Below are 11477 nucleotides of genomic sequence, written 5' to 3'. Positions count from 1 at the left end.
AACCCTGTGTGATTTCCTGTCTAGCTCTACATTAACTGTGGAAATCAACGTGTCCCAGAAGCAGCTGGCGGCAAAAGAATAATCCCACCCCGTCTTTAGCAGCGTGGCGAGCTGCTTCTGGGACGCACCTGAAAACGAAGGCTAATTGTTTGCCTGCAGTTGAAGAATTGTGTTGTTTTGATACTTTGCTCGTTGTCAGTGGGAATGACTTTGGTAAAATAAGCATAGAAAGCATAGGTGCTTCATTTCATAAATCTTTTTTGTTTTCCTTTCATATTGAGAAGCTTCCAGTTAAATACTGAACAAGTGTTGGACTGCGCTATCACGGGTGAAACAGCACTTACTAATTAAAACGTGTAGACACCTGAGAAGATCTTTAAAGGCCTGTTGTCCTCTGAATCTGCAATGTAAAAATCAGACGCTTCTGCGGTAAATCCATTTATGTACCTTGTGATTTTTTTCTACAACCCTGCAATAACTTATCTCTCCACGTGTGTTTATACTGGCTGCGTGTCTTTCCTGACCTCTCAGCAGGCAGATTCCTCATAGCTAACTTCGAGGTTATCATCACTCTCAGCAGGGCACTGGAGTATTTGCTGCTGGAGGACAAGAGAAGCTTTTATTTTACTGCACATGCAGGTTCAGATTTAAGCCTTTAAATATTCTGCTGAGGAATGACAATAACAACAAATTCTGACCACTTTTTACTTATTATTTTTGCATTTAACTTCTACACTTATCTCCTGCGTTAGCTTCGGATGGAAAATATATGAAAAACCGATCGCTTTGGAAAATCCCGACAGATCTACGTCACCCATCCTGACTCGCGAAGAAGGTCGTTGTTGATTTAGCGTCCAGGAAACTGCAGAGAACGTCTTGGTTAGTGGAAGCTAACCATTAGCATTAGCAACTCCGCCACACAGCAGAACTCTTCCAGGCCTGTGTTGTGTGTGGAAATAAAACGTCAACATTGCAGAGCAAACAGTCTTACTGGTAAAGTTGCATTACTGTTATCCAATCAGAGGAGAGACGTGCAAAGATCAGGAAATGAGTCTAAATCCTGTCCTGTTCCGCCACTTTCTCTTCCAGCTGATTTCTACGTCCTCAAACAGGCATGCCAAAGCTTTTTCCCCAAAGTACGACTTCCAAGGCAATCATTCGTACTAGAGACCACTGCAAATGTATTAACATATAGTTGGCCTCTGAGGGACTCTAGACACATCTTTAAACATTTGTCCCTCTTTCAAAATGCTCTAACAGCATAATTTGTAAACTGGAGCATTGTTTTACTAATGAGGAAATCGCTTCAGAAGCAGCCAACATGAGAATGTCCTCAGCAGAGTTGTTAGACACATCCTGTTTTGAATGATGAGTTTTATAGGAAACAGCAACAACAAGAAACAAACCGGTCATCTGTACTTCTACTTCTCAAAGAGGAACTCCCTGAACTCCACAAAACAGATGATCAAAACTTTTGAATATATAGCTTCAAGATGATCGTTCCCAATTTGGCTGACAATAAATAACAAATGATGAACGTGAATGCTTATTGAAGCTAGTTTTATTGATGAATTAACATAGTTTGAAAAGAACAGGAACAAAAAATAAATCAGAGCAGCACTTCACTGTAACGCAGTTTTTGTAGAACGTTTGTTTCTAACTTGTGCAAAATAGAACGTAAAAAGATAATTTATTCTCAAATCTTTAATGATTGTTACACTTAAAAAAAAATTCTCCTTCAAATGAAGTACGTTCTCATTTGGATTTAAACTTTCATTTATTTTTATTGGTGTAACATTATCAGGCACTTTGTGTTTCTCTGGCTACTACGGCACATTTTAACACTTCCAGTATACAAGATATACCAGATTATTTTATTTTTCTATGTGAAAACTGCATTATAAACTTCAGAAAAACAGAGAAAACATTTAAATTTGAACAATTTTCTGAATAATCCTGTAAATCTAACATTAAACATGCCTGGTTTAGGTAACTTATCCTTCAGATTTGTGTGAAACAGTCATTTAAACCACTAAACTGAAAGCACATGTGGCTAAATGTGCTTCTTTTTATTTTACATGAGCAGCAAACATGTCCAGCAGCTGTTTAAACTGGAATCACCAGTTTCAGGTGCAGAAAACCAAGTAAACATTCAAGTACTAAATACAATCCTAAATAACACGTAACAAACCATTTTTGAAAGAAGGAGTTGTGCTACGGCTTGCCAGGTGTAATGAGACCCGATGTTTCTGTCAGAAGGAAGCTCGTCATGGTTTAGAGGTATTCTGCATCCTCAGACGTCTCCTGGCCAAAGCCTCTTGCTTCTTCCTCTCGATCTCGGCTGCAGAGCACTTCCCTGTGGTCTGGCCGGAGATAAAGACTGGACACAAACACGGAAAAGTAGGAAAAGCTGATGTAAAACATTGCATTTGGTTCAATGACTCAGTCCGTTGGTCTTCTTACCTTTGCTGCTTATGATTGCTGAGTCTGACACATTTCTCTTGAATGTTGCATGATGGGACTTGGAGTTCGAGGGCTCTCTGACAATCAATGCATGTGGTTTCACTTCCACATTATTGCTCCCAGCCTGGAAAGTTCCAGAGAAATCCCTGCTTTGGTTGAATGTGCACAGGTTGACATGACTTTCCGGGAAGCTTTGAGAAATTCCAGATTTGCTGTTGGCACCTTTCATGGGAACGTTCCATCCTTGGTAGTTAGTGCCACAACTAGTTCCCGGTAGTGAGTTAGAACGAACAAAGCCACCAGATGATCGCCGGTTAGCACCGATACCTGAATTCTTTGCCCATGTTGTTGTGTCTACGGTCACAGGCTTGGTGCTTTTCTGTCGCCTGACTACAGTTATGTCTTGCTCTTTCCTGCCGTTGTCCAGACCCACTTCCTTTGACTGACCGTTGGAGATCTGCTCCACGCTGTCACATATCTGGTAGAGAAGAGCGTCATCATCCCTGTCATCCCATAAATGGTCTTTAACAGCGGACGTCCCAACTTGATCGTTAGAGACTTTGTGGAGTGAAGTGGGAAATGGCTTCAGACCAGCGAGGCTCTCACCAGTCATCTTTGATTCCGGTTGTATTTCAGTAAAGTTGGACTTTGGGCCCTCCGTGGAAAATGTGGGCTTGAAGTGAAGGTTGGACTCTAGCTTGAAAGTGCTTCGGTTGGTAGTTTTTGGTTTGGGACACAGTTCCTGTAATGCACTGCAGCTCATCTTGCAGATTTTGTCTTCAGGTTTATGTGCGGAGTCTGTTTCTGTAGTTGGTTTGGAAACAGAAGAGAAGTCGGTGTTTCTCTGAGAATCTGACTGAATAGTGTTCCTAGGATTAGCATATGGGTTTTGGGTGAGGGCTAGAACGAACGAGTCGTTGAGTAAGTCGTCGTTGTCCCAGTCATCGTCAAAGTCTGCACAGTAATTAGTGCTGTGATGGTTCGTTTCTTTTTGTTCCACAGGATGTACGGCTGACCCAGTCTCCTCTGAGAGCTGGCCTTTAACAGAACTTACAGTCGCAGTCTGGCTCTTTACTTCTTGTGAGCAGACAGAACTTTCACTTAACCTGCCACTGACTCCCTGAGTGGAGCAGTCAAACAGAGCGTGTAGCTCCGCCTCCACCCGATCTGATGGAGACGGACACTTTAGATCCTTCCCATTGTTCAACGACGATGTCACCAGCTTAGCTTCAGTAGTGTCTACAATTACAGGAAGGTTGTTGTCGATTCCCCTCAGTTGTTCTGAAGGCTCGTCATCTTGTTGCATGTTTTGATCTAACTGTTTAGCCAGTTTCACGAGGTCCTCCACACGACTCCGTCTACAACGTTAAACAAACAGAGGAACACAACAGTGAGACAATCAATAAAAAGTAACAAGAATCAGTAAAAAGGCAGAGTTTGTTCAATTACAGACCGAGAAGATCTCTTCCTGACTCTTGATTTTGGAATCTCAGGTGTGCTAGCGATGGTACCATCATCAATCCAGTGGAAAAAAGGGGATTCAGTTCTTTTTTGTTTTATGTTCTAGAAAACACACAAACACAGTTATTATGAATTATTTGAGTCAAACACAGAAACGATGAACCAAACTGCTTTTCATTTCAGTTGAATGAAAGGGTAACTGAAGCTGATGATGACTTTCATGTGTAGGAAGATGAAGGAAACACTGACCTTTGGGATGATGCGGTTAACCAGGTCAGATATTTCTACAACTCGGGTGTTCCTGTGTCCAGATCCTGCAAAAGGACACGTCAGACTGTCCTCATCAGCATCTCATAAGAATAATACCCAACAAAGAGAAAGTTCTGTCAGGTGTGTGTTTTTACCTGTCTGAGTGGGGGATGTGGAATCCCAGATAATATCCTGAGAAGCTTCGACATCTCCTGGAGAATCTCCATTATTAAGGCCTGGATATCTGCTGCAGCCTCGGAGCCTCGGACTCAGCAAATCTGCTCAACAAACAGAGGTCAAGCTCCACAACGATGCTGAGAGGATACCATCATACGGCGGAGGACGTGGACACTGATGTGCAGTTAAAAGGAATGATATTGCACAGCAACACGTAGTTTGGGGTTTCTCTGTCTTCGGATTCAACCAGAACATTTCTGCTCAAGCAAAGTCCAAACTTTAGGACAATCATAACAAGAACAATAACTTCATTATCTCAGTTTGGGTTTTGAAGCATGAACTATCCTCTCCAGATTTGAAATAACTCTGAATTACTGCCATGCTGATGAAGTTTAAGAGGATTTACCCTAAACGTGTATGTACCGTCATGAAGGATTAAACACTCTGCTTTAGCTGGAGTTAAACACCGTTAGAGAGGGATGCTTTTAGTTTAAAATCTGCCCAGGGCTTTGGAATCTATTTTATCAATAAAACATGGACACTTTCAGGTTAAACGTACTGAATCATTTTAGTGGTGTAAAGATCTGAGGTAACTAATCACATTACTGCCGTCATGGTTCAGTCATCGTTCTTTTAGAGTGACCCGTTTTAACTAAACTCCTTTCCATCTCACCGCGACACTGATGCGATGTTATTCCAGGGATCTTCTGCTCCGTCCTCCTGTCCTGACTTTTGTTACTCTCCACTTTACAAAGATGATTCCTCCACAGCTCAGAGAACTCCGGGCTTCGAGCAGAACCGGACATGACTCACTAAAGCCGAAGCTGCTTCGTTTGGCATACATCTGTTAACAACTTTGAGACAAACTGTTGGCTTAAAACCACAAAACTGTTTTTATATAGTCACAAAAGCGTTCTTTGCTGTTTGCTCTGTCGTTCAAATCAAGCAGCCATGTTGTTTTGTTGGTGACGTCACAAACTACGGCTGCCGGTCAGGTTTCTCGAAGGCAAAAAGTGAATCTCAATCTTTTTATTTGTATTTATTTTATTTGAGCATCATTTAGACTGCTATGAATGTTGGATAAACTTGGAAAAAGTCTAGAAGGAATTCAGGTGAGATGTGAAGAAAATATTTTTCTTATTTCTGCTTTGGTTTCATTACTAAATCCAGAACAATGTATTTTAATGTTCAGTTTTGCATGAGTTTATGTAAAAATCTGCAGTTTAAAATGTTTCACGTCTCCGAATATTTCTTGTTTTAATGTTGTTTTCTTTTTCATTCATTCATTCATTCATTCATTCATTCATTCATTCATTCATTCATTCATTCATTCATTCATTCATTCATCCATCTTCTGTACCTGCTTCTTCCTGTAGGACCACTCTCTGCATTAGTCCTCCTTCCTTTGGAAACCATAGTTTTTGTGTTAAAAACTAAACAGGTACACACGAGTATTTGGTAGCAACGTTGCCTCAGTAAGAACGTTGCAGGTTCAAAACCCGACTGCAGCCTTTCTGCATGGAGTTTGCATGTCCTCCCTGTGCACACGTGGGTTTTTTCTGGGTAACCTACATCAGTTTCCTCCTACAGTCCCAAATCATGCGTGTCAGGTTACAACTGAAAATAGTTTTGAATAAAAGCATTTGCTAATCAGTGATATTCAACTCCGTGGACCAATATCTATATCTAGCATGTTTAGTTGTTCACCATCAGTGTGTGAACGGATGAATGATACACTGTAGTGTAAAGCGCTTTGGAGTCCTCTGTCCCTATGTATCGTTATCATTTGTTTCCCTAATCCAACACACTTGATTCATCTGTTCAGCAGCTCATCAAGTTCTGCAGAAGCCTGTTAATCACCTGCTAACTGAAGTCAGGTGTGTTGAAGCAGAGAAAACACAGAAACATGCTGAATACTGGATAAATAAACATATAGACAGTATGCATTTAACAAAATTACACATTATCATTTAAATCAAACGCCTGTAATAAATTTAATTAGTGAAAATTTTTACATGATATATTCGATTATATTGAGGACACCGATCTATCGGTCCTGATCTCGGGTATTTTTCAAGATCGGTGATTGACGATTGGCCAAAAACTGCCATCAGTGCACTCCTAATTTATATATTTCAATAGAAACATTGAATAATAAATGCATGTAAACTCTTTTTGTTTTATTTATTTATTTATTTTTGTCTTGTGAATCCCTACTTTTTCCAATTCTCTTTTATTATCATTAAATAAGACACAAAGACAAAAAAACAAAAATACTGTAATTTTAATGAATGATGGATGTAACCTAGTTTTTCTAATTTGTGAGAAGCAGCTTTTATTTACTTAACTGAGTGCTTAACGCTGGTGCACACAGTGATTTTTCTCTCCAGCTGCTGATGTCTAGCCCAGTGAAGCAGACCGAACTCTTGCTTTGCAAAGTTAAACATTATAATTATTTAGTCTGGCTCACCAGGCTAGCTCGCGTCTGTAGTCAAGCAGAATGTAATGTATATTTCTGTGACGAAATCAGATTTTTCTTAAGTGTTTAATCATTGAGAAAGTTAGATGAAATTGTCACTGAAACTGTTTTCCTGTGCTGGAAAGAATTCAGACTAAGGATATAAAATGATACAACTATCCTCTTACTGTTTTCATTTGGTTTAATTACTTAATTGATCTAACTTTTTGTTTTTACATGTTCTGAAAAAAGAGCTTTCAGCTGATTTTTTAACATTCAGCAGAGCAATTTCCTGTAGAAAGCACTAGATGGTGCTTGTATTCTTCCTCAGCACTGTTTGTGTGTGTGTGTGTGTGTGTGTGTGTGTGTGTGTGTGTGTGTGTGTGTGTGTGTGTGTGTGTGTGTGTGTGTGCATGCGCTAAACAAAAAACAGTAATCAAAGTCAGTCAAGACTGAATGCAGGTATTATAAACAATGTTTTACCGATATAATGTAAAATGCAGTAAATCTATTTTACAATGAACACACACACACACACACACACACACACACACACACACACACACACACACACACACACACACACACACACACACAAACACTGAGGCCGCATTACTGAGCTTGACTATACTTAATGTTTCTTTGTAAACAGTTTCATATGAGAAGCCGATCAGCTGTGATTCTCTGTAGGTTACTCAAAGTCCAATTCATGTTTTATGCACATCAGCTGTTTTGTAACCCATGACAATAAAACACACATTTCATCTTTCATTTAAAGCACATTGTTTCTCATTTGTTGATTAGAAAAAAAAATTCTCTGCAGTAAATAATTTAAATAAGTTTAATTATCCAAAACAAATAATTCTTTATCAATATTTCACATTTGCAGAAAGTACCATTAAAAATGTGTAGACTGATAATAAAATATGTTCATTTATAAAAAAAATGAAATAAAGATAGAAAAAAATTATAAAAACTGAACAGCAAAAACAAAAAGTAGAAAAGAGACAAAGAATTCTAACTCTTTAATTAAACAAGTGTTAAAATGTCTGCAAGGACAACAACAATGACTTAAATAATTTCTATTTTTTATTAGAGTCAGAAGGGAAAAAAATGCTAAAATATTAGCAAATAGAGTAAAATAATTTCATCCGTGTCATTATTAAATATAGTACCTGCTTTTTACCCTTTTTTCCCTTTTCCTTTGAATAGATATGTCTATTGTGGGACACTAAAACTGCACATTTATGCCCAAAGGCCATTGTCATGTTATTGGCGTAGCTGGCGTCAATGTTAAAGAGGTTAACTGGAACCGCCAGAATGAATGTAACAGTGATTTAATCAACAGTTAGCTACATTTTATGCCTCTCCATTAATGCAGCTAATCTGGAGGCTATCCCTATTGCTCCATGAAGCGAGCTGTGTCATATCACGCTGCAGCAAGAATCCACAGCCGGGGGCTACGTCGCCTGCCCCACGAAAAGTCACTGTAACACCCTCTGTCACACTGAATGTTAGCGTTCCTCACAAGTGATAGTTAGACTACAGAATAAAGGGCATGGATGTGTCAGGTTGAATTTGAATATGAGCCATCACACTGCCTTGTGTTTTTCTATCTTTCCCCTCCTCTAGAAGCTTTCCACAACCGTGTCAAGGCAGGAAATAAAAGCCAAAGGCTGCACAAGGCGGACAGTGGAAGAACACTTTAGCATGAATCTGTTCCTATCTCAGCCTTATCACCTAACTACCTACCCCCTTCTTCTATTTATTGGTTATGCCTGGGTTGTTTAGAGGCAATTAAGGAGCTAGTTGTGGGGATTTCTGAGGACTGGGTATTATAGTAAAAAGTAAAGAGCTAATGGCTAATTGCCCAAGCAGCTGCTAGTGTTTATGAAGGAGGAGCGAACATGCCGGGGGATCTACCAGGCGTAGACAGCAATGAGAACAAGGACGTGTGTTTGTGTGTGTGTGTGTGTGTGTGTGTGTGTGTGTGTGTGTGTGTGTGTGTGTGTGTGTGTGTGTGTGTGTGTGTGTGTGTGTGTGTGTGTGTGTTCAGTAGGGGAGGCTCATCATTGCTGTGGATCACAGGGATGGTTCACTCTGGGCAGCTGCCAGTTGTGTGAGTCAAGACACAGCGTAAGCGCGACTCAGAAAAGTGTCTGCATAAATAATAATCACCTCTCATGGCCTCTGGTGCCATATCTCCAAGGAGTCCAGTGTTTGTATGTAAAGGGTCTTTCCCAATGTTTATTGTACCACATATTCTCACACATCCCCCACCCATTCTGTCAGACCCCCTTTGGGTTTGCGTTGCCTAGTGGATGACAGTTAGCATGTGGCAGAGCTCTTTGATGTGGAAGAGATCCAGCATGCTGGGTTAGTATGCCAGCTTCACCAAGCTGGGATTTCACCCATTTCACAATATCAGCCAAAATCCGGGACTGAGAATGAAAACATTTAGGGAAAAAAACTGTGTGGTTCTGCATACTCAGATCAGATGGATTCTTTTGTGGTTAGACACAGCCCAAGGTGATCTGGCGTCTGTCTGAGAATATTCTCAGAAGCTTTTTTTTGGTCATATGAGGAAAAAGAAATGCTGAAAAGCTTCCATTTGCACTGTTGTCAAGCTGAGATTAGGCAAAGTCATCAGGAAAGATTTGTTGTCACTTGAACTGAGCTACTGCTTCCCAAAGCTGGGACTGGGATCCCACTGCAGATCTACAGATGATCGCCAAGGCTAACTAACAAAACCTAAAAACAACAAGAGCTAACATCCTTTATGAAAATAGTTTTTATAAATGCTTTATAATATACTTTTTTTACATGAATAATGTTTAGGCAGAGGGTCACAAATCTTTATTCATTTAATTTTGAGGGGCAGGGGCTTTTCTGGTCGCGGCCTCCTTGGGGTCCCTGTGCTCTGGGGCAGCTCCTGGATCTCTGGGACTTGGAGCTCCCTCCATCTCCCACACTTCTTTGGGGGTAGAGCTGTGGCCCCTCACACTCTCTATTGGACACTCCTATAGAGAAACCTTACATAAACAAGCGCGTGTACACACACAGGTGCTCACATGGTGCTCTCATAAGTATGGACTTGGGCACGTTCAACACATGTCTTAAGGCTGTGGTTGACACTTAATGCACTGTGATTTATTATTGTGTGATTGTTCAGTAAAACAATGTTGATTTTATATTTCCTCATCAGGCTGACACAGTGATAGCTTGCTGTTGTTGTATTGTTGTGTGTCCCTTTTCTGCAGGTCTAGAAGCAAAATCTTGTTCTTGTTCACCGGACTCAATAAAGACATGATCTGCACGTCCATGTGACGTTGACTGTTTGCAGGCAACTTTGGTTTAAAGGTGCAATACGTAAGATTTCTAGTGAAAAAAAATCCCCAAACAGTCCAACTTCTCCATCCTGTTGGAAGGAAGGTTACATTCAAACAGATTTCCTTCTCAGCTGACTGGGAGGTTGTCAGTGTTTCTCCTTTTAAAAAGGCTGACGAGGGACGTCCTGCCTCCATACTTCCTGGCTCCAGAGCCAGTCATAAGTTGCGTCAGCAATCGCTGTTGCATTTGTAATTCGACACCATCCAGAAAAGGGGCAGCAGGTTTGTGGAAAGAATGTTAGCCAGTAAACAGGAGTGACCCGGAAGTAATTTCTTGTACCTGTAAGAAGCCACAGCATCTTTTTTGTTTTACTGTAATATTGAGTAAAGAAGGCTAGAGACTAACGTTGAGCCAATGTCGCTAATGGTGAATTAGAAACAAATAGTTGGCTGTAAAAATGTCTCAAGCTTCTATTTTCAACTGGATATTAGCGTCTTTGCTTATCACCTAGAATCCTCTGCTGCTGATCCGTAACTAACAACCGTTGCTCGGTGGACTCATTTGTTTTGATACATGGACTGCAGTACCCACATTTGACCACATGATGTCATTCTTACTTCATACACCTTTAAGTTCTGTCGAGTAAAAATCAGTATTGACATTCAGTCATACAATTTCTGAGCTTTGATAATGTCTAATGGCCCTTGAGGGAAACTATCCTGCATGTTTTAGATACTCTCCTGCTCCATCATGGCTGATTCACTGGTTAAATTACGTTCTGGAAGAGCCTGATAACAACTCATTTATTTAAACCAGGTGTGCTGAAGCAGAGAAACATCTAAAACATGAATAGTAGAGGTCACGTAGGACCAGAATCGGGGCCCGGTGGCTTTGAGTTGTTTTAGTTGACAGAAATTTGATCTTGAGTCCAATCGGGGTCTTTTTCTCAGAGAATTCCTCCCGGAATCTCCAAACTGAGAATGCTCTGACCGTTTACGACTTTGGTTTGGTCCACATTTTCCCTTTTGCTTAGCAATTTGAGATTATTGGAACATTAGAAACAGGGAAACACAAGTCTTCAAACAACAGTTTTTGAACAATTGTTGTAGATATTTTTTTTTACATTTTCAATTACTTTCAGAGATAAAATTTCAAAAGTAAAACGTCTAATTGTGAACAACAGTTCAAAGTTCTGGGAAGCTCATGTTTTCACACGAGAATTAAAGCTCTCAGGAGGCTAGAATAACTAAACTATTCCTTCAATGCTGCTCTCTTTATATCTATGTTAGAAAAACAGAACTAGTCCAACTGTTGACTGACAGATAAAATCTTTCTGAAA

General features: G+C 40.1%; 1 protein-coding gene across 1 annotated transcript; it reads right to left on the bottom strand.

The window, feature by feature from the left end:
- Positions 1 to 2035: 2035 nt before the first annotated feature.
- On the bottom strand, positions 2036 to 5315 carry etaa1b (ETAA1 activator of ATR kinase b). The gene is made up of 6 exons (XM_015945012.3): positions 5024 to 5315; positions 4329 to 4451; positions 4174 to 4238; positions 3917 to 4026; positions 2464 to 3821; positions 2036 to 2380 (listed from the first exon to the last, which is right to left on the bottom strand). The coding sequence occupies exons 1-6, from the start codon at positions 5154 to 5156 to the stop codon at positions 2268 to 2270; spliced, it is 1902 nt and encodes a 633-aa protein (XP_015800498.3). The 5' UTR covers positions 5157 to 5315; the 3' UTR covers positions 2036 to 2267.
- Between the last annotated feature and the right edge of the window lie 6162 nt (positions 5316 to 11477).

The sequence above is a fragment of the Nothobranchius furzeri genome, chromosome 12 (assembly GCF_043380555.1).
Source record: "Nothobranchius furzeri strain GRZ-AD chromosome 12, NfurGRZ-RIMD1, whole genome shotgun sequence".
NCBI lineage: Eukaryota > Metazoa > Chordata > Actinopteri > Cyprinodontiformes > Nothobranchiidae > Nothobranchius > Nothobranchius furzeri.
Note: the sequence above shows the minus strand (reverse complement) of the source record. Positions and strands in the feature narration are given on the sequence as shown.

Bases quoted from the DNA above. Each gene is read 5' to 3' on its own strand.
- etaa1b (XM_015945012.3), bottom strand. From the start codon at position 5,156: ATGTCCGGTTCTGCTCGAAGCCCGGAGTTCTCTGAGCTGTGGAGGAAT. The intron at 4,027-4,173 runs GTCAGTGTTTCC...TGTGTTTTCTAG, and splicing joins TTAACCGCATCATCCCAAAG to AACATAAAACAAAAAAGAAC. The intron at 2,381-2,463 runs GTAAGAAGACCA...GTTTGTGTCCAG, and splicing joins AGCAATCATAAGCAGCAAAG to TCTTTATCTCCGGCCAGACC.